Source organism: Saccopteryx bilineata, chromosome 4 (assembly GCF_036850765.1).
Source record: "Saccopteryx bilineata isolate mSacBil1 chromosome 4, mSacBil1_pri_phased_curated, whole genome shotgun sequence".
Lineage (NCBI taxonomy): Eukaryota > Metazoa > Chordata > Mammalia > Chiroptera > Emballonuridae > Saccopteryx > Saccopteryx bilineata.
The window spans coordinates 273,388,789-273,416,121 of NC_089493.1; the positions used below are offsets into that span (position 1 = coordinate 273,388,789).

At 49.8% G+C, this 27,333-nt stretch overlaps 1 protein-coding gene across 6 annotated transcripts in view; it reads left to right on the top strand.

Moving 5' to 3' along the window:
• Positions 1–4,085: 4,085 nt before the first annotated feature.
• Positions 4,086–27,333, top strand: part of SYT17 (synaptotagmin 17) — an 87,912-nt gene continuing 64,664 nt past the window's right edge. The window contains exons 1-5 of one of the 6 annotated variants that reach the window (XM_066274737.1): positions 4,086–4,476; positions 8,944–8,966; positions 9,631–9,779; positions 17,866–18,014; positions 19,423–20,042. In XM_066274737.1, coding sequence (XP_066130834.1) covers positions 17,867–18,014; positions 19,423–20,042 — 768 coding nt within the window. In that variant the 5' untranslated portion in view covers positions 4,086–4,476; positions 8,944–8,966; positions 9,631–9,779; position 17,866. The remainder of the gene's footprint in view (positions 4,477–8,943; positions 8,967–9,630; positions 9,780–17,865; positions 18,015–19,422; positions 20,043–27,333) is intronic. The other 5 variants (XM_066274739.1, XM_066274736.1, XM_066274738.1 and 2 more) reach the window with 5 other exon arrangements.

Here is a 27,333-nt window from a genome sequence, read left to right on the forward strand (position 1 = left end):
TACACACATGCTACATTCAGGGTTTCTCAGTCCTTCCTATGCCAAAGACCCCTTTCCAGCCTGTTGAAGCCTACAGACCCTATCTCAAAATAATGTTTTTTAAATCATAGAATACCTACATAAGATTATAATGAAATTATAATTACGTTGCTATCTAGTTATCAAAATAGTAAAACTAATTTATAAGGTAATGTATATGCTTCTTCATTAATGCATTAAATAGAAAGAGTAAGTGGTGGGCCTAATAATAACTGTTATAATTTTCAAGTAGTAAGAGAGTGTAAAAGAAATCTCAAGTTATACTGCTCACAAAAATTAGGGGACAGTTTATCGCTTCATATCCATTTTTGAAATATCCCCTAATTTTTGTGAGCAGTATATTAGCAACAACTATAATGTGATATGAATATACATGATTTCTATTGGTGACAAAGTCCCAGGTAAGTACTAATGTTGCTGCCTGCATTCACAATGAAAAGAGATACTGAATTTCAGGTAGCGACTAGCGACAATGAAGATGTAACTATTTTCTTTTCTAAGTTCATGGACTCTAGAATTCTACACATGGATACTGCCCCCACCCCCCAGTTAAGCACCACTGAACTCTAGATTAATCTCCCCCATCTTTTATTCTTTGGGACTTAGGTTAATATTACCCTCTCTAGAGAGCCTTCTCTGACCCTAAATACACTAAGTTGGGTCCCCTCCTGTGTACCCCCACAGTCCCCTGGATCCCCCTTTATGCACCACGGATCCGACACAATTCACCAGTTTCCTGGTCTGAGGGCTTCTCCTCCAAGATCTGTGAAGGTGCTAAAAAGGCCTTGGTCTGAGTCCAGGTTACACCTCAAAGCCAGACTGCAGGTCCCTGAAAAGGGCAGGGAGAGCTTGGGATGCAGAAATCTAGTCTCGGAGAGACAACTGACACTCTCCTGATGAATGTCTTAGGACTGACGTCTCATTCATTCTTACATCTGAGGCAGCCGGTGCAGCCGTGAAGAGCTGGGCCTTTACAGCTAAACAGATCTGTGCTTTCATCCTGTCCCTGTCACCTTTCCCCGTTTACCTTGGGCAACTCACTTCCCCTCAGAGCTTCAGCTTCCTCACCTGTAAAATGGCTGAGATGATAAAGTACCCACCTTGTAGGGCTCCAGTGAGGATTTAACAAGAACACCTGTGTAGTGCTCAGCCCTCGGTCCTAATAATGACTCAAGTTAGAAACATCCATAACAGCAATTATTGCCATTTACTCTTTCAGTAAGCATTTATTAATCACCTATTGCATGCCAGGTACTTTACATACATGAAAGCATTTGATGCCCCCTGAGGTAGGTTTTATTATCCCCACTTTAAATACTCTCCCCCAGGCCCTGGCTGGGTAGCTCAGTTGGTTACAGTGTCTTCCCAAAAAGCCAAGGTTGCGGGTTTGGTCCCCATGGTCGAGGCACATACAAATATCAACTAGTGAATGCATGAATGGATGGAACAACAAATCGATGTTTTTCTCTCTCTCTCCTCTTTCCTCATTCTCTCTAAAACCAATAGATAAAAGTAAATAAATAAAAACCTTCTCCATTGGAGGAGGGGTGCTTGGTATTCTCAGACAGTTTTAAGTGTGTGTGTGTATATATATATATATATATATATATATGATTACTATTTTTTAATGTTATTCAGTTTAGAGAGAGAGAGAGAGAAGGGGGAGGAGCAGGAAGCATCAATTCCCATATGTGTCTTGACCAGGCAAGCCCAGGGTTTCGAACCGGTGACCTCAGCATTCCCAGATCAACGCTTTATCCACTGCGCCACCACAGGTCTAACCCGAAAGATTTCATCCCATCTTTCCCCCAAGATTCTGCTCTGTGAGGCAGCCAGGTGCAGTGGCTAGGGGCGCGTTCTGGCTCAGGCTGTCTTTGGACCCCAACTCCTCAGTGCTGCAAGTACTTCACCTCTTTGTCTTTTCTTCTCATCTAAGGGATGGGTTGTAACAGTGCCCACCTCACAGTTATCAGAGAATTAAAAGAGAATTTGTGTAAAAGGTTTAAAACAGTTTTTCAGGCACACAGTCTCAAAAATGTTACCCATTTGCCCTGGTCAGGTGGCTCAGTGGATAAAGCTTCCTCCTGGAGCACGGAGGCCGCAGCTCTATCCCAGGTTAGCACACAGAGGAGAAGCAATAATGAGTACACAATTAAATGGAACTAAGTGAAACCGAGCTGATGTTTCTCTCGCTCCCTTTTCCTCCCCGTCCCCCAACCAATGAAATTATTAAAAAAAAGAAAAAGAAAAAGGGCCCTGGCCGATTGGTTCAGTGGTAGAGCGTTGGCCTGGCATGCAGGAGTCCCGGGTTCGATTCCCGGCCAGGGCACACAGGAGAAGTGCCCATCTGCTTCTCCACCCCTTCCCCTTTCCTTCCTCTCTGTCTCTCTCTTCCCCTCCCGCAGCCAAGGCTCCATTGGAGCAAAGTTGGCCTGGGCGCTGAGGATGGCTCCTTGGCCTCTGCCCCAGGCGCTAGAATGGCTCTGATTGCGGCAGAGCGACGCCCCAAGATGGGCAGAGCATCGCCCCCTGATGGGCGTGCCGGGTGGATCCCGGTTGGGCGCATGCGGGAGTCTGTCTGACTGCCTCCTCGTTTCCAACTTCGGAAAAATAGACACACACAAAAAAAGAAAGAAAAGAAAAAGAAAACAGCCATTCTTCCTGGGTACACCTGGCAAATTCTTCCACCTCTGGCAAGTCCCCTTAGGAAACACCCATCTGAGCAGGCCCTCCTCCTCTGTGAAGCCCACTTCCCACCAATCGAATCACCTCTTCCCATCAGTGCTGAAGAAACACTGTGGCTAATTACCACAACCTGGTTAGGAGTTTGGACCTAGTGGGTTCCCACAACAGTGGGGCCAGCTGCTAGCTGTCATGCCACCCTAGAGTAGCTTTTCCCCTCTGCACCTCAGTTTCCTCATCTGTAAATTGGAAATATTACAGCACCTCTGTCATAGTTAAGAGGAGCCAAGTCAATAGCAAAAGCACAGAATGAGTACCTCCTCTGGCCAGGCACAGTGCTGAGCAACTCCAGGTACAGGAGTGAGCAACAAGGATGAAATGAAATAATGCTTGTGAAGTGTTCAGCACAGTACCGGCCGAATTCGAGGCGTTCAGCATGTGCTACGTGCTGTGTGCTCCAAACGAAATATTATGTTACTCAAAATGGATATGGATGCTAGATTTTTACACAAAATATATAAACGCATGTAGCACATCTTTTATTACTCCCACATTTGTTTTCTCATTTATTCCTACAAAACAGCCCTTGAGAGAAGGCAGGGCAGAGATTTTATGCCATTTTCACCCATGAAAAGTCAGAGGCGCTAGGAGGTTGAAAGGTTGATTGGCAACTGGACATGGCTGGGTATTTAAAAAGAGAACCGGTGGAGGGCAATGTTCCACTTCAGATCTCTCAGTGGAGAGCCAGTTCCAGCTCTGTGGCGTTGGGGTGGGAGAAAAGGCACGAGGGAAGCTTCCAGGTCTAGGGCGCCCCAGCCACGCGGGGAAGCTGCCTGGTGGACACGCCCTGGGGCGCACGCTCGGTGGCACGGAGCTTCGAGCGGGCAGAGGCGCTCACAACTCTGGGCACGACGCTGGGTGGCGCTGCCGGGCCGCCCCGCACCAAACCTGTTGCGCCCAGGGCATAACTCGGCTAGGTTAGGGTAAAGGGGCGCTCTGCTCTCTGCGTGAGACCCCTGCGTCCCCGGCCGCATCTCCCTTGGGGCGCCCTACGCCCCACCTTACCCTGAGACATCCTTTCATTTGGCCAATGCATGCCTCACTGCAACAGTTCTAGGCGCGTCGGGTGGGGCGGGAATAAAGTTTTCCCAAACTGGTGTGAGAAAGGGCTGGATTGGGGAGGACCCTCCCAGCTCCAGACTCCATGGTGGTCCAGACTGTGCCCCTCAGTTCCAGGGGCACCCCGGGGGCTCTGCTCTCGGTAGGTGCCAGCCCCGGCACGGACCGGATGGGCTGACCCGCGCACCGCCCTCTCCCACCCGCTTCCCATCCCCATCCCCTCCCCCGCCTCTCGCGCTCCGGCCCCAGCATCTCCAGCCCCGCCTGCGCCGGGGTCGCCGCAGTCCCCGCCGACCCGGCTCTCTCCTCGGGCAGCCTGGCCACATCCCAGCCTGGGGGGCGCCTCGGGAGGAGCGAGGGAGGCCAGGCGGGCGCCCTGGGCACTTCGGCTCCCACAACCCGGAGGCGGCCCCGACTCCCGGAGCCGAAACGCAGGGAAAGGCAAGGACGGGGCGGCCGGCGGAGGGGCGGGCGCCGCTCATCAGCCACGCCAGTCACGTCTGGGGCCACCCGGCCGCCTTTTCTTCCTTTCCCCCTTTGCTTTCTCCCCCCTCTCCTGGTGGCGAGGGCAAAGTGGCCGTGGAGGCGCCATGCCCGGGCCGGAGTGAGTCGCGGGCGAAAATGGCGTATATCCAGGTAGGGCTGAGGCCGGGGGGGGGGGGGGGGGGGGGGGCAGGTCAGCGGTGTGCGTGGGGGACCTTACCCCCTTCGACCGTGAGCGCGTGTAAGGGAGGGCACGCGGCTGGGCTCCCACAAACTTGCCTCGGGAAAATGGGTGCCCAAGCGCAGCAACCTGTGCGTCCCAGGAGAAGAGGCTGGGGACCCCCACACCCCAGAACGAAGGGTCCCTTGCGGACTCCGCACGCGCGCCTTGGCTTCCTGGGGAGGGTATAGGGGGGTGAAGCGGACTTTTCTCCCCACTTTCCCCTCCCCCTCTCTTTGCATCCCACCCCTGGGGAGGGGCCCAGTGAGCGCGGCCCGGGGCGCCCCAGCCTCCCGGCCCGCCAGCTGCGGTTACCGTGGTGACGGCTGGGGCTAATTGGCGGGCGGAGCGAGCCGGAGGCAGCTGGTCAGGCCAGGAGGGACAAGGACGTCGTCTCTCCCGGGCACTGGGTGCTGAGGGCTGGGGGACACACCAGAGGCGTGTTGGTGGGGAGGCTGCGGCTGCTGGTGGTGGTGGGGCAGCCGATTACTTCAAACCATTGCGGTGGGGTTGGGAGTTGCAGACCCCCATCATTTGGGGGAAACTCCCCCAGGAATTCTCGAGCTGAAATAATTTACAAGCATGATTTGGGAGAAGGGGGCAGCTTGATTAAGAGACCTTTCTCTTTAATATAAGACTGGAAGTGGTGACAGCTCAGCCCAAGGTCACGCAGACAGACCCTTTGAGCTGCTTGCTTTTGGGACTGGCTCCTCTGAGCCCGGCAGAGAAGCCTATAGGCTCGCACATCCAGTATGTGTCTGGGCTCACTTCTCATCTCCTCGGCCACAGTTGGGGGGCTGCTGGTCCCCTAATTTACCTCTGGCTCACACATACCCTCATCTTGTCCTCAGACCTTTCAGTCTGCCAGGAACTCTGTGCTGTGTCACCTGTCTGGCCTCCTCATTCCTCTCCTGACTAGATTAGCTCCACTGGCTTCCCTTTCATGAAATCCCTCTGTCATCTTTTCAAGTTCATTGAAGGTCATATTTACACCCACTGTGTGCTGGGTGTTGTTAGAGGAACTATTCAATAGTCACTCAACAAACAGTTGGGTGACCACCTTCTACACGTGGGTACTGGGGGCACAGCTGTGAAAACAGCATGGCCCCTCCTCTCAGAATTCTCTATCTAGTGAGACATTAAACAGGCTTCTACAGTTCTTAATGACCACTTTCAGCACAGAGAAATGGAGTGATTTGCCCAAGGCCACACAGCTGCTTAGGGGGTTGTCGTGAGATCTGGAAGTGGGCTTAATGGGGATCAGTGGAGTATTGGTGTATTTTTTGAGCATCAAGTTTGAGGGTGGCCTGGTGATGTTGGCTTAACTTCTAGAATAAGTTGTTAAACTTTTTCTGTAAAGGGCCAGATAGTAATAACTATCTTTTTCTTTGAGGGTTGCAAGGTCTGTGTCTCAACTATTCTGTTCTGACCAGGGCACTGAACAGCCATAGACAATAGTGAATGAATGGACATGGCTGCATTTCAATAAAACTTTATGCGTAGACACTGAAATTTGAATTTCATATATTTCGTATGAGTCAAGAAGTATTAATCTTCTTTTGACTTTTTTTCAAACATTTAAAAGTGTACAAACCATTCTTAGCTGAAGTGCGGTACCAAAACAGACTGCAGGCTGGATTTCCCAAACCCGCTGTGGAATGAATGTCTGGGTGTGCTTCCATCCTGTTTCTTTCAGGCTTGAATTAATTTGCCTACGCTGGGTCAAACTCATGAACCCAGTGGACCTAGTGTGAGGAAAGAGTCACAACACATGTCTGTTAGTATCAGAGCACCTTCCCTTTCCTCTTTCTTCATCTTCCTTGGTTTCTCTTTGCTCCCTCCTGACACTTGCCTTGCACCTGGGTCTTCAGAACGCTGGACAGTTGTTCCTGAGCAGAGACCCTGAGGTGGCCCTGTCTCTGTTCATCATAGTTTTATAAGTGATTCTCTGATCCCATTCTGAGGAAATACTTCCCCAAATGAAGACAATGGGCATGGATTTTGAAAAAGCATCTCTTTTTCGGAAGCACTTTAAAGCACTTGATCTTGTAAGCTGTACGAGAACCTAAGTTTTTGCTGTTTTGCTCACTGCTCTATTGGCCATGACCTCCCTGGTGCCTGGTAGGTTGCAATTGGTCATAACCAACCACGATTGTTCTCATAAGCCTCAGAAAGGAGGCAGATATTTGGCAGCTAGGCAACACAAGCATTTTCATAGTCAGTGTCCTTAGCTTAGTCTTTCCACTAAAAAGAAGAGGTAACTGGCCCTGGCCGGTTGGCTCAGTAGTAGAGCGTCAGCCTGGCGTGCAGAAATCCCAGGTTCGATTCCCGGCCAGGGCACACAGGAGAAGCGCCCATCTGCTTCTCCACCCCTCCTCCTCTCCTTCCTCTCTGTCTCTCTCTTCCCCTCCCGCAGCCGAGGCTCCACTGGAGCAAAGATGGCCCGGGCGCTGGGGATGGCTCCTCGGCCTCTGCCCCAGGTGCTAGAGTGGCTCTGGTCGCAACAGAGCAAATCCCCCCGCCCCCCCCCAGGGGCAGAGCGTAGCCCCCTGGTGGGCGTGCCGGGTGGATCCCGGTGGGGCGCATGCGGGAGTCTGACTGTCTCTCCCCATTTCCAGCTTCAGAAAAATACAGAAAAAAAAAGAAAAAAAAAAAGAAGAGGTAACTGAGGCTCAAAGTGGCCCCTTGACTTTTCCAAGTCACATGATTGGCTAGTGGTAAGGCTAGAACAACACTTCTCTATTCAGCTTTTCACATGCCCCACCCCTCCAAGCAGGTCTTGATCTGGTTTGAGTTTTACTTTTGGAGGAGTTTGTGATTAGTGCCCCAGACTGTTTTCCAAGCTGCAGCCATATCCTTACCACTTCAAGGATTCTGAATTTTTCATGAGCTATGTACCACCTGTACGGTTACTTAATATTTTTTCTATAAATGGACTTGCATTTTTTTTTTACTTTGAAAACTCATATTAAAAAAACCTTATATGAAAGGGAAACTTTTTGTCAATACCATAATAGAAAACCAGGACCACTTGATATAAACGGAAACTGGAAGAAAGAAACACAATGAGAATAATGCCACATTCTTAGATTCTAGCTGGAATGGGCTGTCTGCAAGGCTCTGCACGAAGTCTTCTCTCTGCTTAAAAAGGAAGGGTGGCCCTGGCTGGTAGGCTCAGTGGATAGAGCATCAGCCTAGCATATGGTTGTCTCAGGTTTGATTCCCTATCAGGGCACACAGGAGAAACGACCATCTGCTTCTCTCCCCCACCCCTTTTTTTCCCTCTTCCCCTCCCACAGGCAGTGGCTTGATTGATTCAAGTGTTGGCCCTGGGCACTGAGGATGCTCAGTTGGTCTGAGCCATCAGCCTCAGGTGCTTAAAATAGCTTAGTTTCAAGCACTGGCCCCAGATAGGGGTTGCTGGGTGGATCCTGGTCAGGGTGCCCGTGGGAGTCTGTCTCACTATTTTCCCTCCTTTCACTTAAAAAAAAAAAAAAAAAAAAAAAAAAAAAAAAAAAAGGAAGGGTGTGTGTGGGGAGATTTGCATGTATTAGAAAGATTTTAACAGAATGGTATAAAATTCAGTCTTTCTCCTCCTTGCAAGAGAATTGAAAAAGACAATAGCTTTCTCCCTCTTAGTTCAAAGTTCTGAGTTCGAGTCCCACCTCAGTTCATCTCTGGGACATGTCCCGGGCTGGGATGCGGGAGTCCTCTTAACCTACCTGGTTTACTTGGCCTACTTGTAAAGCTCTCAAGACTCTACCCTGGAAGAGGGGAAGGAGCCTGTGTCTTGGGTACCTGTGAGAAGATGAGGTGTGGGGTGGAGCCAAAGAAGGGAGGCAGTCTGTTCCTCCTCCAAGGACCAGAGTATGGCTTTCTTTTTGGCTTCCAGTGTTTGTGGGTGGTCACATGAAGCTCCCTACCATCTCCATTGGAACAGAATTGGAAGGTAGGGCCTCCAGGAGGGCGGGGGGGGGGGGGGGAGCCAAGCCACATCCACTCGGTGCCTGCCTGTATGTTAGCTAATCATGTCCTCTTGGGGTGGCTTCATGGCTATTTCTGCATAGGAAGGTTTGCTCTTCTGAAGTGTGGCTGCATTGGATAGCATGACTATTTATCCACCCGCTCTGATTCATAACAGCATACGGTGCAAATCAAACCGAAATGCTAAAGTTTCCCATTTATTCGGTGTTGGTTAGCCAGAAGGCTACCAGCAGCCGTGGAGATAGCAACACCTTGTTAGGAAGTCAGCTACCTTCCCAGAATGGTAAGTGGAAGGATCCGAGGCTTTTTTTGTTTTTCTTTTCTGAGTTGCTGGAGTATTGCTAAACTGGTCTTGTCTCTCTCTTTTGTCACCCCTGTCCCCTCCACCCCGTGGCTTCATCTTGGATCTCTAAAAGGGCAGTTGGAACCTTTAAACGAGGTGGGTTTAATTCAATGATTTGTTTGGTCTGGCTTCTAATTAAGAAATGCTCGCTTTTCGTTTTGGAGTCTTATGTGAGGCTGTGGGGAATATTGAATATTAAACAGTATCCGGATGTTGATAAGGGCACAGTGTCGATACCTCCCTATGGCAGGGAGATCCCGGTGAAAAGGCATGAGTTGACAAGATAGGTTTCCTTCCCCAGCCCCTACTTATTCCTTTTGATTATCTCTGTTTACTTTCATGTCACTGAGATTATCTTTTAAAAATAAAACAAACTATTTTTGCTTTGTATTCAAGAAGACAGACTAATATTCATTGTGTCTCGGGAGCATACGGTATAGCCCTCACCATATTGGGTATACCGCCCACATGTCAAGGAAGACGTTCCCATAAACTACAAAAGACACTACCTGCAAATGTTTTGCTCGCTATTAATGGCTCCGGGCGAGTTGGTGTTTGCCATTTTTGTGCCTGCAGTTGGTAAATAGAAATGGAAAACATTTTGTTCCAAGTGTTGACAGCGGAGACAGACCTCCTGAATGTGGTTATTTCTCACCAGGGACGGGCTGCTTGTAATTTGGGTGTTTTTCCTCTTCTTCCTCTCCACCCTTCCCGTGTCCCCTCTCACCCCTCCTCCGCCCGCCTCCCCCAATGGCCTCAGGGTTTTCTTTCTAGAATCTCCGATCTGCTGCTGTGCAGATGGACTTGCCGGCACTGCTGTCAGAAGTGCTGTGAGTCCAGCTGTTGCCAGTCGAGCGAGGATGAAGTTGAAATTCTGGGACCTTTTCCTGCCCAGACTCCTCCCTGGCTGTAAGTAACACTGCTCTGAACTTCCTTGAAAGCGATCTCAAGACCTTTTTTTTTTTTTCCTCTGTTTCTGAGAGGGTGCTGGGACCACGGGAAGAAGGAGTTGGGGTATGGAGTTGGGAACGGCAGAGTGCCCATCGACCTCTTTGCTGCTGATGGGGAACATGCTCTGTGTCTCTCATTTCGTTTGGCGAGCTGGTGAGACCAGCTGGTGGTGGGACTTCTGTTCAGCTAGTTTTACATCTTCTGAGATGTGAACTGTGTAATACCAAACATGCGGGCACTTTTAATCACGCTGCGTGTCGTTCCAAGCAGAAAAGGAGAACTGTGAGCATCTGTAGTCCTCAAGGGATGTCCAAATTCTAAAGGTGTCCATCCAAGTCAGTATGACAGATTGGCCTAGCACCTGACCCAGTGCTGGGCACACAGTAGGTGCTGGGTAAATGTTTGTTGCATGGCCAGGTAGATGGAATGAGCAAACAAGTGCATCTTAGCTGGTCTGACCAAGAGCTTCAGAAATAGGGAAGCCGAAAACCACCTCCAGGCTCCATCCTGTCCTCCAACGCTGTTTATGTTCTCTCTGGCATCTTTCATTTTATTTCCAATTCGTTCTCCTCCCGCGCCTGCATACAACATCTCCATCTGCCAGTCGCTCAGATATTTTGGGAACGCAGTTTTGAAGCTTTTCAGCCACGTGTCTGGTCCACCTCTCTGTGGTTGGGAGAGGAACGTGGCCAGAGAGTCTGCGTTGAGTCTAGAGGGTCTGAGAATCATCGAGTGCCACTTCTCACGATGCAGAGGGGAGGCCCAGAGAGGGAAGGGACCACGGAAGGCTTCACAGCTGGAGCCTCAGTGGGAGCCCAGTGCTGTCTCAGCTAACTCCTTGGGCTGAGATTCCAGAAGCCTCTGGTGTCCCATCTTTCCCTCCATGATGGGGGGTGGGGTCATGCCTCAGTCCTTCCCCTCGATTTCTCTTCTTAGAAGCAAGTACCAAATATTTCCGTAACAAAATGGTTCTGTGTCAGGCTCTGTGAGTTGGTATTCTATTTCTTCTACTTTTTCCTAGTACTGTGACCTTGAGCAAGTTTTTGTATCTCTCTGTGCCTTGATTTTTTCCTGATAAAATGGGATGGTGTAAAGACTAGTATTTATCTCATAGGGTTGTTGTGGCAATTGCAGAAACTAGTTTATTGAATAGGACTTAAGAGTGCTTGATACCTGGTTGGCAATCTTAAGTAAGAGTCTTTTTACCCTGTTTTTGTTTTGGTTTCTTATCTGTAAAGTGGGAACAGTAGTAGGACTTATTTTATAGGGCTGTTACTAGAGTAATGAGATATGCCCATACCATGGTTATCACAGTAAGTATTCATTTCTGTCAGGATAGGAAGGAATTCTTTAAACTGATATAAAGGTGATGGTAAGGCACTCTCCCATTATTCGTGGGTGTAGCCCAAATCCTGCAGATGTGTGTAGAGTTAAAATGTTTGGTGAAATCAATTCACTAATCAAGAACTCAGTCCCATTTTCCAATACCCTGTGTGACTGAGGTTGGCTTATTCTATCTGATGTTCTTTCTTTCTTTCTTTCTTTCTTTCTTTCTTTCTTTCTTTCTCTCTCTCTCTCTCTCTCTCTTTCTCTCTTTCTCTCTTTCTTTCTTTCTTTTTTTTGTTTTGTTTTTTAGAGAGAGGCAAGGAGAGGAGAGAGGGAGACAGAGAGACAGGAACATCAAGCTGTTCCTGTATGTCTGCTGACACAGGATGGATCTAGCAACCTCTGTGCTTCGGGATGACCCTCTAACCAACTGAGCTATCTGGTCAGGGCATAATTTAAAGAGACAGAGAAAGGAAGGGAGAGAGAGGGGAGAGGGTAGAAAATTATTTATTTATTGTTCCACTTAATTGTGCATTCATTGGTTGCTTCCCCTGTGTGCCCTGACGGGAGATTGAACCTACAAAAGTTCATTTCGGCCCTGGCCGGTTGGCTCAGTGGTAGAGCATCGGCCTGGCATGCAGGAGTCCCGGGATCGGTTCCCGGCCAGGGCACACAGGAGAAGCGCCCATCTGCTTCTCCACCCCTCCCCCTCTCCTTCCTCTCTATCTCTCTCTTCCCCTCCTGCAGCCGAGGCTCCATTGGAGCAAAGATGGCCCGGGCACTGAGGATGGCTCTGTGACCTCTGCCTCAGGTGCTAGAATGGCTCTGGTCGCAACAGAGCGATGCCCCAGATGGGCAGAGCATCGCCCCCTGGTGGGCATGCCGGGTAGATCCTGGTCAGGCTCATGTGGGAGTCTGTCTGACTGCCTCCCCGTTTCCAGCTTTGGAAAAATGCAAAAAAAAAAAAAGAAAAGTTAATTTCAGTTTCTTTGGTAGTTATTTCTTGAGTGTGGCCTGCAGGCACCCTGGGACACACAGGCTTGACAGAGTGCTGTTACCGTGCTCAGGGGATTTAAAATCTAATATTGGAGGTAAGACGAGTACATGATCCAGTTGCCCCCTACAGCTGTGCATTCATGCCCTGCACACCCATATGATCCTGCGTGGAGTTTTTTAATGGAAAAATCCAGGGATAATGGCTTCAGTCATAGGTGGATTCAGAGGCTTGAATGATGTCATGGGCATGCATGCATGTGCTCTGTCTTTTTCTTTCTGTTTCTTTTATATTGACCTCAATCTTAAGCTTGCTTTTCCTTTGCCTCATTCTTTTTTTTTTTTTTTAGTAAGAGAGAGAGAAAGAGAGTGAGAGGGACAGACAGGGACAGACAGACTGACAGACTAGAAAGGAGAAGTGGGAAGCGTCAGTTCTTCGTTGCGACACCTTAGTTGTTCATTGATTGCTTTCTCATATGTGCCTTGACTGGGGGCTCCAGCAGACCGAGTGACCTCTTGCTCAAGCCAGAGACCATGAGGTCATGTCTATGATCCCACACTCAAGCCAGCGACCCCGCGCTCAAGCCGGTGACCTTGGGGTTTTGAACCTGGGTCCTCAGCCTCCCAGGCCAATGCTCTGGCCACTGCACCACCACAGGTCAGGCTGCCTCATTCTTAACAGCAGCAAAAGCACCAGAGAAGGCTCTCATTGCCTTGGCTTGGTGTAAATGTGCCAGTCACCTGATGCAATCACTTTTGCTTGGAGGAAATGGTGCTAGGGTCATTCCTGGGTTGACTGACCATCCTGGAACCATGGACAGGGTCATTCCCACCTGAAACACATGAACTAAGCCAGTAAAACAGAGGTTGGCACTCTTTTCCTGTAAAGGGCCAGATAGTAACTATTTCAGCCTCAGTGTGTTACAACTGGTCAATTCTGTCATTGTAGTGCGTTAGCAACCACAATCCATATGTTAATGAATGGGCGTGGCTGTGTTCTAGTAACACTTCCTGTACAAAGTCAGGCAGTGGGTTTGGCCCCCTCGTTTGCTTACCTTTGTAATAGACAATTCAGGCACTGTAACTGGATCCAGGACAGACAAGTACTATGAACGGACACTATAGATCGGAAAAGTGGCGGGGATTGTGGGAAATGAGCCTGCCAGCTCAGATAATGAAGGGTCTGGAAAGCCAGATTAAGGAATTTGGATTTTTTTTTGGAACCAGTAGAGACCTCAGTGGCCACTATCTGTTTGCCCCAGATACCCAGAGGGAGTGTTACAGATGCACAGTCCCTGAATCGAATGACAGTGGCACTTTGACCAGGCTGCTGACCCTTTGGACAAGCAGAGGACTTTCGTGGGGGAAATGGATGGGACCAGTGGTGGGATTCAGCTGGTTTGCACCTGTTTGGCAGAACCTTTTGGATTTTGTTGTTGTTGTTGTTTTGGTTTTTTTAGCGAGAGAGACAGAGAGAGGGACAGATGGGGACAGACAGACAGGAAGGGAGAGAGAGAAGAAGCATCAATTCATCATTGCGGCACCTTAGTTGTTCACTGATTGCTTTCTTATATGGGCCTTCACCTGGAGGTCTACAGCCGAGCCAGTGACCTGGGGCTTCAAGCCAGTGACCATGGGGTCATATCTATGATCCCACGCTCAAGCCAGCGATCCCCCACTCAAGCCGATGACCTTGTGCTCAAGCTGGTGAGCCTGTGCTCAAACTGGATGAACTTTTGCTCCACCTGGCAACCTCAGGGTTTTGAACCTGGGTCTTCTGCATCCCAGGCCGACACTCTATTCACTGCACCACCACCTGGTCAGACCAGATACATATTTTTTTTGTTGAGTTTTGGCCGGTTGTTAAAATGGCACTTGTAATCAGGGTTCTCTCTAAGGTGGGTGCCTGGGCAGCTGCCCAATGTGGAAGTCACAAATTTACATTCCTTGCTCTTTTTTAACATTTATTGGTGCAACAGTATATTCTAAGCACCCATAGTAATGTTCATTCTGTCCATAGGTGAAAAAATTGCAGGTGAGGATGCCAATCAAGAAGCAATATGGACATATCTTAAATAACAGTTTTATTGGTTTTTGTCAGGTATTTAATATATTTTTATTAATATTGTTAAACTCTTTCTTATAATCTAGTTTTGTGTACCTCTTTTATTGTTCTTGCTTAAGTATTAAATGCATGAAATAATAAATTACCAATCGGTATATCTTTTTTTATATTTTAAACGGTCACTAGGGCAGAGAACGAGTTGTTAAATTATTTGAATCCCGGGACCCTCTAGGGAGACTGTTCTTTTGGTTTCGCCGCAGACAGAGAAGGGGGCTGGGTACTTCCTGGCAGAGCCAACACACCACACCCCTTCGGGAGGCGCCATGCACTGGGGGGTTATTATAAGTGGCACCACCTAGAACTGTGCCGTCTGCAGCCTCACAGCTGTACCTGACCTTCGTGCTTCCCAGGATGAACCCGGTCTTCCCTGAGTCCTGGGTGTCACTTAGTGCGATTTTGGCACTTGACATAGTGCGAAATGTTAAGAGAAACCTGTAAAGGGGAAGCGGGTTAAGTCATTCAGAAGGCGGTTTACAGCTTATGCTTTCCCCAGATTTATTTACCAAGTGGGCAGTTGTCTGTTATCAAACAGGCAGGGGGTAGAAATGTCAAGTGTACAGGCTTTGCAATGCTGTTCCTGCTGTGACATTTGAGCCCAGAACCGCAGGGGTTGCAGATGACATGGCTGTTGTGTGGGGGCACAGCATTGACTGTCACATGTGCTTTCTATAGTGTGGGTCCCCAGCTCTCCTCGGCGGGGCTGGCCTGCTGAGGGTCAGGAAAACTGTACAATCCAGCTGGCTCCTTTGGGGGCAATACCAGAAAAGCCCCCATTTGAAGAGTGAATTAAAGTCAGGTAATTTGTCCAACAAGTACGTGTTGAGTACCTACCGTGTAGGTAGGTACTCTTCAGGCCTTGGAGGGGAGGCCCAGCTCAGAAGTGTGGAGCTGTGATCCAGAGCCTGGCATTGCTGGACTCAGTTGGAGTTCTGCACCATTTAACAGTGGTGCAGATTAATTATTCATTCTTCCCCCCACTCTGTCTTGGGCCTACTTCCTCCACCTTTAAAGGGGGCCAGGTTATTAATAACAACTAACTCCCAGATTGTTTAAGGATGAAATTAGCCTGACCAGTGGTGGCACAGCAGATAGAGTGTTGACCTCAGATGCTGAGGTCCCAGGTTCGAGACCTCGAGGTTGCTGGCTTGGGTGCAGGCTTGAGCACGGGGTGACTGCCTTGAGTGTGGGATCATTTACATGAACCCATAGTCGCTGGCTTGAACCCAAGGGTCACTGGCTTGAAGCCCAAGGTTGCTGGCTTGAGCAAGGGATCACTGGTTCAGCTTGAGCCCCCTGGTCAGGGCATGTATGAGAAAGCAATCAGTGAACAACTAAAGTGCCACAACTGTGGGTTGATGCTTCTCGTGTTTCTCTCTTCTCTTCTCTCTTTCTCTCCACCCCCCCCCCCCATTCTCTCTCTCTCGCTTGCTCTCGCTGGTTCACATAGAGCATTTAGCCCAGTGCCTGGCACATAGCAGGCACTCAGCACCTGGTACCTTTGATCATAGTAAGTACGTATCCCACCATTAAGAATACCCTGCTATAGGAAGGGTGATAAGACATGCAGTCAGATCATTGTGGCGCAAGACAAATGGGATAAGAACCACAAGAAGGGTGTATTCATTCATTCATTCGTCACTGAGAAAATAAATGAGGAATACCCCAGACGTGCCAAGTTCTAAGGCTTGGTTGGCAGTACCGAATAGGACAGATCCTGTCATTACCCCTATGGAGCTGTGGCTTGGTGTCAGGTGCAGAAGAGAAGCAAGCTCGCCACAACTAACGATGAGTTATGTGCAGTGTCAAAGAGGGACAAAAGCAGATACAGGGGTAAGGGCTGAAGGGGGTGGGAGGAGGTGCTAGGGACAGGGTGGGGCTTCTCTAAGCAGATGCTATTAAAGCTGACACCTGAATGATGACAAGAAACCAAACAGGTGAAAGGGCCTGGAAGAGCATTCTGGGCAGACGGAACAGTGTGACTCGGGATGTTGGAGACGGGGCAGGAAGGCCTGGTGGTGGCAGAGGAGGAAGGGGTGGTTTAGGCTTAAACTGGTCCTGTGTCTGAGAGGACTCAGCCAAGGCTTCAGGACCGATGGCATGTAAACTGATCCTTGGAGGCTGGATAGCACTTCACAGGTGGAGGTGACTGCTGCAGAGGTGTGACAACAACCAGGAGACAGGTCCTACAGATGGAGGTGCTCCAATGGCCGGAACATTTGGTTCTGCCTTCCTTGGAAGATGCTATAGCTTTCATTTAAGGGAGAGCAAGAAGAATGATTGGTACCGTGTACTCCCATTTCTGTGCCCATCCCTTCCTCCCCACCCCCACGTCATCTGCTGTGTTCACCTTCTAGGGACCGGGAGGCAAGCAAGGACTGTGCGTTCCCCTCCTTGTAACATCCCGGGTCTTGTCCTCTCTGTGACCCTTATATCACTTTGGAAGAACATCAGATTCATCTCATTTCATGCACAGGATGCAGCGGAAGATCTCAGAGAATTCAAAACTTGCATTTTTCAGGACTGGTTTCCCTGCAGGCTTAAATGTCAAGCCAGGGGGATCCAGTCACACAATCTATCAATCCACAGCTGTGATAGCTTGGGGTGTGTTATTAGCAACATCCATGTCACACCCGGCTGGCTGCTTTGCCAGCTTTGGTACTCTCCTTTTCCCTCCCTCCAGCATCCTAACCTAGTAGCCTAGGGATATTGGGGGAATCTTAAAGCCACTCTGTTGTAATAATACTAGCTACAATGTATTGAGCACCTACCAACGACATACCAAACACTGTTCTAAGCATTTTATATGTGTGACCTCATTCAGTGTTCATAGCGACCATGCAAGGTAGGCGCTATTATTATTCCCATTTTACAGATGAGGAGATGGGGGCACAGAGAAAGGAAGGGACTTGCCCAAGGTCACCCAGCCAGGGTTCAAATCCAGAGGTTGTGCTCTTTAATTACTACTCTGTATCTCTCCACTCTCTCACCCAGTGCTTTTCATTTTTGCATTAGGAGCATGTTGAATCGTGCCCGCTGCTAATTCAGAGCTGTTTCTTTACATCAAACTATTGTTTTTCAATCATTGATTCTCGAGACCATTTTGTAGCTCTAGCCCTGCCACTCAAACAATCCTTGAATGATGTTGTTGTAGGATATTTTAAAAATATGTTATAGACATAGTGACTGTTGAAATAGCAGAACATTTCTCCCCAAGAGCCACTTGCAGAAGTTGGGAGGCACATGAACAGTTACGTGGTTCCTCCCAGACTGAAGATTGACAGGTCTTCTCTTGATTTAATCTAAGTGGCGCCCCCATGTGGCCATATTATGAGTAAGTTTTCATTTTCTTCCTCCAGCCCCAGCTTCGACTGACTTCTAAATTGGGAAACATTCATTCACATCATTTTACATTTCTGTGAAAAAAAGCAAGACATTATTGAGAATTTAGGGTTACCACACAATTTCAAATTTGGATTATTCCAAGTTGCATAAATTAGGCCTGAGAGCTCTTTCCTCATGGGCCTATTCTCCAAGGGACAGAGATGCCAGCCAGCTCCTGGGGATTCTTTGACAACCACTGAGACCTCTTCCCTCCCATAGAATGGCCAGCCGGAGCAGTGACAAGGACGGGGACTCTGTCCACACAGCCAGTGACGTCCCGCTGACCCCACGAACCAACTCCCCAGATCGAAGATGCTCGTCCTCAGACACATCGAGGTCTACGTATAGCCTGACCCGGAGGATTTCAAGTAAGTACCTCTGCTGTGGCTGGGGGTCCTGGCTCGAGCAGGCCTGTGCTGCAGAGTCTGTGAATTAAAGTCCCATTAGCTGGGTCCCCGGGACAGGAGGAAAGCTGGCTCTCCCAGACACTCAGCAGCACCCCCCAAGGAAAGATGTGAAGGAAAAGGCTGCCCCCAGGAAGGGGGCAGAGCAGGATGACAGTCCAGGAGACAGGATGACAGAGAGATCAGGACAGTGTGACAGAAGTGCACCTGATTTCTGCCGAGCTCAGTCAGAGGCGATCACTTCGATTTTTGTTTTTACTAGTCACGTCTCATTGAATTGGCTCAACTGATTGACATTGAGCATATGTCATTTCAGACCCCAAAAGGTGAGTGTTACCGTCTCATATAGCAAAGCTTGCGAATTCTAGTGACTCCAGGGTCCAGGTGGATTGTGTCAGTAACCAAGTACAGAGGGCTGGTTAGAGGTAAATATCACCCTAATGTAGTGACCAATGGCAACTGACTCTCAGCCTTGAGAGGTACGAGGGCAGGGTGGGGACTGTGGCTATTTGGGAAGCTAATGCCCTGTTGAAAGCGGCAGCTGCTACTCTGCTGTAGCCATCTGGGATTGTGTGTTGCCTGAATTTTCTAAGGAGAAACTGGCAATCTGGGTTTTCATATAACACTTTCTTACTTTTAAACCCAAATAAAATGTGTCTATGGGTCAAATTTGGCCCACAGGCCCCCTAGTTTGTCCCCTCTGATATATAATGTGTGTGTTTGACCAAATGGCATGCATGATTTGAGTGGGGAGGAGGAAGGAGGGTGAAGCACAAGAACTCCTTGAATAGGATCCTTGAAGAGGTACAGGATGCAGGTACTTTGAGATAAGTGCCATTATTGGCTCCATTTCACAGATGGGAAAACTGAGTCCCAGAGTCTAAGAAATGTGCCCAGAGTCACATGGCTCATTACTACTGAGTAGCCAAGTTGGAATTGGACCCAAGCACTCTGGCCTCAGAGCCCGCTCTGAAAGCAGAGGCAGTGTAGGGTAATGGTTAGAGTCGAGTCACAGGGCCGTGCAGGCCAGGCTTGACCCCTGACTCCTCCTTTTAATAGTTGGTGACTTTTGACAAGTTACTTCAAGTTTCTGTTTCCTCATCTGTAAAATGGCCCGGGGGTTGAAATAGGCATTAGCTATTATCTTGTGAAGATGGGATGACTTGATATATGCAATGCATTTGGATATATGCAATGCTGCCTCTCAGAGAATAAATAAGAGGCTTTCCTGCACGGAGAGCACATGACAAAGAGCATTATGAAGCAGAGTGGACGCCGTGAGAATCTGGAAAATGTTGCCCATCCCATGAGGTGGCCCACGGTCCGCCCCCTATATGGAGGAGTTCACTGTTATTTCTGGTGGCTCTTTTAGGTCTTGAGTCCAGACGACCTAGCTCCCCACTCATCGATATTAAACCCATCGAGTTTGGTGTCCTCGGCGCCAAGAAGGAGCCCATCCAGCCCTCGGTGCTCAGACGGACCTACACCCCTGACGACTATTTCCGAAAGTTCGAGCCTCGGCTGTACTCCCTCGACTGCAACAGTGACGATGTGGACTTTCTGACGGACGAGGAGATCCTGTCCAAGTACCAGCTGGGCATGCTGCACTTCAGCACCCAGTACGACCTGCTGCACAACCACCTGACGGTGCGGGTGATTGAGGCCCGGGACCTGCCGCCCCCCATCGCCCACGACGGCTCGCGACAGGACATGGCGCACTCAAACCCCTATGTCAAGATCTGCCTCCTGCCAGACCAGAAGAACTCTAAGCAGACGGGGGTCAAACGCAAGACCCAGAAGCCCGTGTTTGAGGAGCGCTACACCTTCGAGATCCCCTTCCTAGAAGCACAGAGGAGGACCCTGCTCCTCACCGTGGTGGATTTCGATAAGTTCTCACGCCACTGTGTTATTGGGAAGGTGTCCGTGCCTCTGTGCGAGGTTGACCTGGTGAAAGGCGGGCACTGGTGGAAGGCGCTGATTCCCAGTTCCCAGGTAAGGGGGGGGGGGAGTTCGTGGTGTCTTATGGGAGTTTTTGTTTTTGTATTCGTTTTTTTGTAACAGAGACAGAGAGAGGGACAGACAGACAGGAAGGGAGAGAGATGAGAAGCATCAATTCTTCGTTGCAGCTCCTTAGTCTCCTTAGTTGCTCATTGATTGCTTTCTCATATGTGCCTTCACCCAGGGGGCTACAGCAGACCGAGTGACCCCTCGCTCAAGCCAGCAACCTTGGGCTCAAGCCAGAGACCTTTGGGCTCAAGCCAGTGACCATGGGGTCATGTCTATTATCCCATACTCAAGCCAACAACCCCGGGCTCAAGCCAGTGACCTCGGGGTCTCGAACCTGGGTCCTCCATGTCCCAGTCTGACACTCGATCCATTGCGCCACCGCCTGGTTAGACGCCATTTTTTTTTCTTAATGAGGACTTTTATTTTATTATTAAAAAATTTTAATGTATTTTTAAGACTTTTTATTTTGAAATAATTTTCTACTTACAGGAAGTTGCAATCACAGAAAACAGTCTCCCCATGTACCCTTCTTCCAGCAATTCCCGTGACAGACCTTACACAGCCAGAATATATTAGCAACACTGAGAAATTGATGTAGGAGGCTAAACTATAGATCTTACTCAGTTTTCATGCCCACTGCTCTTTGTGTGTGTGTGGGCGGGTATACCAATATGAAATTGTATCACATATATAGGTTCATGTAACTACCACCACCCTGGGAACTCTTCTATCACTGATGTTAGGTTATTTAATAAGGAGAATGATTGTCCTGGGTATAAAGCTATCAGTCATTTTGACTTTCAGAAATGATTTGGGAAAAATAAAATGAGAGCTGAAGAACAGGATGACAGATGGATGTTTTCCAGGCGAATTGTGAGATTTCAGCTCAGGTAATGCAGTCAGCTGCTTGAGAAGCCACCCATGGGCCAGGCTTTGTCCCAGTGGCTGTTAGAGTCTCTCCTTTGGGCATTCTGTGGGCTGAAGGGGGACAATGCACCCACTGTGGGTGCAGGATGTGGGAGCCCAAGGGAAGGAGAAGACCAGCCAGCAGAGGCCAGGCTAGCCCATCTGTGCTGCAGACAACAGTCCTGTATGATGTGGGCGGGGTTATATCGCATCAAATACACCATGGTGCTTCTCAAAGCTGAGCCCGGCTGGCCAGGGATTTAATGACCCAGTGCCACACTGGGGCACAGATTTTAAACATGAGGACTGGAGGGGCTGCCCCACTGGCAGAGTGGATGGGTCTGGGCACATCTTCAGAAATAGGAGATTTCACCATCTCTTAGTTTGGATTCCCTGAGAAGACCCCGAGGCCAGGGAAGTCATTCTTTAGGGATGTGACACCAGAGGCAACACCAGGAGGAAGTGGGAAGGTCACATAAAGGGTGCATTTCGGGGCTGCTACCACGGTGGGTGACTGGAGTTGAAACCTGCTGGACAGACTGGGAGCCAGGGTCAGACACATGCCTAAGTGTCTTTCTAGCTGAGGGGCGGCGGACCTGGGGTTTCACCCTCCGGCCACCATCAGCTGTTGGGAGACACGGGAGCCTTATTCCCTGGCAGTCCTGGCCTGTAACACAGTCACATAAAGAGACCTTTGACATCCACAGAGGCACAAAGAAGTGCATTTGCTGGCAGCTAGACACAGTCCGTGTGCACTGCCGTGGCCGTGGCCAGGAGACAGTGGGCAAGGTGGTGACAGTGTCTGCTGTCATCCGAATCCTCCTTCTCGTCACGTGGTCAGGCTATGCTGCATGCTTTCCGTGCGTCCTCCTCAATGGTTGATATCACTGGGTTTTCAACTGTCGAGAAAGTTACGGTTGAGGGAGGGAGACCCTCTCAACAAAATACCGTCTTTATGGCCATGCTCCATGCTTCACATCAGAGGTGCTGAAATCGCACCTTTTCAGCGGAGCCTTCTGCCCTCCTTTGGTTCTTCCGAATGCTGAGGCCACGCGAGGACCTGGGCGCGGGTGTGTTCAGGCGCTGATCCCGGGAGGCCGGAGGGAGGGCTAAGGGGAAGGGCGCAAGGTGGGAACATCAGTTGGCAGTGGTGGTTCTCCAAGTCTCCATTCTGGCAACAGAGTTGGGGTGGGCTCTGCCCTGGTGCGCTGGCCGGGCGGGCTCCCCAAACCTCACAGAAGGGCTGGGGCAGAAAAGAGACAGCGGCCCACTGTGCTGCTCTCTGCCTGAGCGGAGACCACAGCCGGCTGGACCCCGGGAGCGTCCGTGGCTGACGCCAGAGCCCACGCCGCTGCCTCGCCCTGTGTACGAGCTTCCAGCATGGGTACCCATGTCCCCTTCTCCCGCTTTATTTTTCTCCATGGCATTTGTTGTCATACCTTAGACCAGGGGTCCCCAAACTTTTTACACAGGGGGCCAGTTCACTGTTCCTCAGACCATTGGAGGGCCAGACTATAAAAAAACTAGGAACAAATCCCTATGCACACTGCACATATCTTATTTTAAAGTAAAAAAAACAAAACGGGAACAAATACAATATTTAAAATAAAGAACAAGTAAATTTAAATCAACAAACTGACCAATATTTCAGTGGGAACTATGCTCCTCTCACTGACCACCAATGAAAGAGGTGCCCCCTCCGGAAGTGCGGCGGGGGCCGGATAAATGGCCTCAGGGGGCTGCATTGTGGCCCATGAGCCGTAGTTTGGGGACCCCTGCCTTAGACCATACCTGTCAGGGTCTGTCTTCCATGCTCGTAGGTAAACCCCACAAGGGCAGGGATGTTGTTTCTTTTGTTCCCCGACACCTAGAACAGAGCCTGACATGTGGTATGCGCAGGGATAGTTGTTGAGTGAATGAAAGATGGAAGGAAGAAAGACTTCCTCAAAGTGAATTTCTTATTTTCCTTCTCCCTCCTTCCCCCTCTCACCCCTTCGTCTTCTTCTGTCCCTTCCTTTCTTTCTTTTTTCCCTTTTATCTTCCTCCCTTCCTTCCCTCTTCCCTTCCTTCCTTCTCACACAAAGAAAGGCCTGTGGAAACCGAGGGCCGGAGGACTCCCGTCTCCCGTCTAACTCGTGCTCTGGCACTGACGCTCCCGGCGTGCGAGGGCCAGTTAGTTGTCTGTGGTCGGGTTTCCTGGAAGCAGAGCTGGCGCTGGGAGTGTGGGTGTGGACTGGTGTCCTGGGGCTGCTGGGACAAAGCACAACAGTCTGGGCGGCTTGAACCTCAGAAGTTCATTGTCTCATAGTCCGGGGGCGAGGAGTCGAGGATCAAGGTGTTGGCAGGGCCTTGCTCCCTGACACCTGTGAGGGTCCTTCCTGCCCCTCTCTGGCTTCTGGTGGTGGCTGGCACAACGTGGTGTTTCTCGGCTTGAAGCTGCATCACCGCGATCTCTTCCTCTGTCGTCGCCTGTGTTCTCTGTGTGTGTCTGTGTCTCTTCTCTTTTTATAAGGGCACCAAGTGTTGTTGGGACAGGGGCCCACCCTGCTCCAGTATAACCTCATCTTAAATAATCACATCTTTTTCCAAATACGGTCACATTCTGAAGTACTGGGCATTCGGATATCAATATATCTTTTGTGTGTGTGTGTGTGTGGGGGGGGTTACAATTCAACCAAAACAAGATGCAGGAGAAAACCCTCAGGGAAGGGACTGAAGCAGATTAGGTAAAGGGTGACAGCCAGGTGAGGGCATGGTGTCAGGTAGGGCCCAGCCATAGCCTGATCAGTGCTGGGGAGGGGACACGGGGCCCCAGGGCCCCGGGTACACTGCTGTGTTGTTCCTCCGTCAGACAGGAGAGTCAGTCACAGGTGGTGAGCCAGACTGGACATCTGACTTTCAGCACGGGCTACTTAAAGCTCTCTACTGTGAACGGTGGTTCTGAGCCAGGGGCACTTTGGTGCCTCAGACAGTTGGCAGTGCTGGGAGACATTTTGGGTTTGGTGGGAAGGAGGTGCTAGGGGGTGGAGGGAGACTAGGGACGCCGCCACGCATCCTGCAAAGCACAGGACGGGCCCCGCAACAGAGATGATGCAACCAGAGGCAGTGCTGAGTAGAGTGAGGGATCCTGCGGTGGGAGAATGGGACAAGGGAGGTTGGGGGGCAGCAGCAGGATCTGCCAGACGGGCAGGGTGAGAGCGGGGCTGGTCCCTGAAGGCTCCAGAGGGCTTTTCAGGGAGAGACAGTTTGGGGGGAGAGCCAAGGATGGAGGGCATGAGAGCAGATATCCAAAGAACTGCTTTGCTCTTCATTCTTTATGTGGAAAAGGAGATACTGGTTCTGCACAAAAACGCACATCAAACACAGTAACCCCGCAGTGGAGACAGAAGACAGAGCCCCCCAGCCCGCGATGCGCTGAGGCCGCTGTTGACCGTGGTTGGAGGCCAGCGGCTGCCTTCACAGTAACCCTGCAGTGGAGACAGAAGACAGAGCCCCCACCCCGCGGTGCGCTGAGGCTGCTGTTGACCATGGTTGGAGGCCAGCGGCTGCCTTCACAGTAACCGGGCAGTGGAGACAGAAGACAGAGCCCCCCACCCCGCGATGCGCTGAGGCCGCTGTTGACCGTGGTTGGAGGCCAGCGGCTGCCTTCACAGTAACCGGGCAGTGGAGACAGAAGACAGAGCCCCCCAGCCCGTGGTGCGCTGAGGCCGCTGTTGACCATGGTTGGAGGCCAGCCTCTGCCTTCACAGTACCCGGGCAGTGGAGACAGAAGACAGAGCCCCCACCCCGCGGTGCGCTGAGGCTGCTGTTGACCATGGTTGGAGGCCAGCCTCTGCCTTCACAGTAACCGGGCAGTGGAGACAGAAGACAGGGCCCCCCAGCCCGCGGTGCGCTGAGGCCGCTGTTGACTGTGGTTGGAGGCCAGCGTCTGCCTTCACCAGGCACTTGGTTGTCAGTTGAATGGGAGGGGAAGGTGCAGTTGGGTAGCGGGCTGGAAGCCAGACTGCACTTTCCTGTTTTCAGCCTGACTTTGTGGTGCACGGGGTCAGAGGAACTCTATGGGTCTATTTCTAATTCTCTGCTTTGGAGAACCCGTGGTAGGGCCCGCCCGCATATAGGCATCCTCTGGCTCATGGTAGAATGTCCCAGACGTCCTGTGCCTTTGAACACTGTGCCTTTGATCTTGGCATTCAAAAAATTAGCAGCTAATGGAGCTACTGTGTAGTTTTTGGTCTCGTTGATAAAGCTTGGTTAAAAGATGATGGGAGTAGAGACAGAAATATGGAGCATGTGGTGTGATTGACGTAGGTGTCAGATCACACTGTTGCTAAGAGAGACTCTGCTCACCTAAGTGGACTGAAGTGAATTGATGCTGTGGCTGTTTAGAGGTGAGATCCATGTAGGTGTAGCTCTTTTTATAAATTATTATTGTTTTTGCAAGAGAGAGAGAGAAAGAGAGACAGACAGACAATAGGAAGGGAGAGAGATGAGAAGCATCAACTCGTAGTTGCAGCCCCTTTAGTTGTTCATCGATTACTTTTTCATATGTGCTTCGACCAGGGGGCTATAGCCGAACCAGTGACCCCTTGCTCAAGCCAGTGACCTTGGGCTCCAAGCCAGTGACCTTTGGGCTCAAGCCAGCAACCATGGGGTCATGTCTGTGATCCCACGCTCAAGCCAGCACCCCCACACGGAAGCTGGTGAGCCTGCTCTCAAGCCAGATGAGCCCGCACTCAAGCCAGCGACCTTGGGGTTATGAACCTGGGTCCTCAAAGTCCCAGGTCGACAGTCTATCCACTGAGCCACCACCTGGTCAGGGTAAAAAAGGGTTAATAATTATGGTGAAATACATATAACATTTACCATATTACTAATGTTTAAGTGTATAGTTCAGTGGCATTAAGTACATTCACATTGTTGTACAACCTTCACCACCATCCATCTCCAGGACTTCTTTCCTCTCGCAAAACTGAACCTCCTTCCCCCTTAAACACTAGCTCCCCAGCCCCTGGCACCCACCATTCTATTTTGTGTCTCTGTGAATTTGACACCTCTAGGTACCTCATATAAGTGGGATCAGACAGTATTTGTCTTTTTATTAACAGGCTTATTTCACTTAGTATAATGTCCTCAAGGTTCATGCATTTTGTAGCAGGTGGCAGGATTGCCTTCCTTTCGAAGGCTGAATAATACCCCCTTGTATGTATGGACCACGTTTTGTTTGTCCATTCGTTCATCCACTGATGGACACTAGGGTTGTTTCCACCTTTTGTTTATTGTGAATAGTGCTGCTGTGAACATGGGTATATAGATACTTCTTCAGTTAACTCTCTTCGAACCAGAAAAATATCCAGGATGAAGGCAGCCCATGTTCTATTGAGATCGTGGATTTGGGAAGGAAGGGCAAGGGAGGTCGAGAGATTAGATGCCCCGTGGGCAGGCAGGAACCTTACAGAGCATTCGGAAGGACCAGAATTCATTTGCCAGAACCTTCACTAGTTCACCTGTGACTGGAGTCATGTGCCCTCGCGGACCTTGGTTTGCTTACGTCAGATGGAGACATGTACCCACTGCCTCCCTCCCTTGCATCTGTAGAGACACAAAAATCTTCTCTGGAGGGAGTAGCTTCCAGAAGTGTAAGTCCCTTTAATTGGGGATAATAATAAGTATATTGTAACACAGTAAATATACAATAAAAATACGGTACATATAAAAATAGTAATTTATTTAGTCAGTAAATATTTGTTAAATGCTTATCCTTAGTAGCCCCAAGGCCATATTACTAATGTAACACGGTCATACATTAGTGAGTATCTTCTATGAGCCAAGCAGTGTTCTAAACGATATACGTGTGCTAACTCATTTATCCTCTTGAGGACCCGTTTACAAAGGAGGCAACTGGACAGAGAAGCTAAATAACTTGTCCACGTACTGAGTGGTAGTACTGAGGCTCTTTGGCTTAAAAAATGATGCCCCATAACCAAGACATTAGACTGGTTCTCTGCAGCAAACAAAACAAAGCTCCCTGCCCTCATGGAGCTTACATTCTAGTAGAGGGAGATATGCAGCAAACAATGCATTAACAAATAATGCTGTGTTAGCATTGTCTATGCCAGGAGGAAAAATAAAGCAGGATAAGGGGCTGGAGAGGGTTGGCTAGGTGGTGAGAGTGAGGAAGCTCTTTAGATCGGTGAGGAGATGACATTTAAGTAGACAGCTGGGTGGAATGAGGCAGTAAGCCTGGAGGATATTTAGGGGAAGAGCATTCCAAACCGGGAGTATAGGAGGTGCAAAGGCCCTGAGGCAGGAGCTGGCGTGGCCTGTTGACAGTTGGAGTAGAGTGACTAAGGGGGAAGGCAGTTGGAGATGA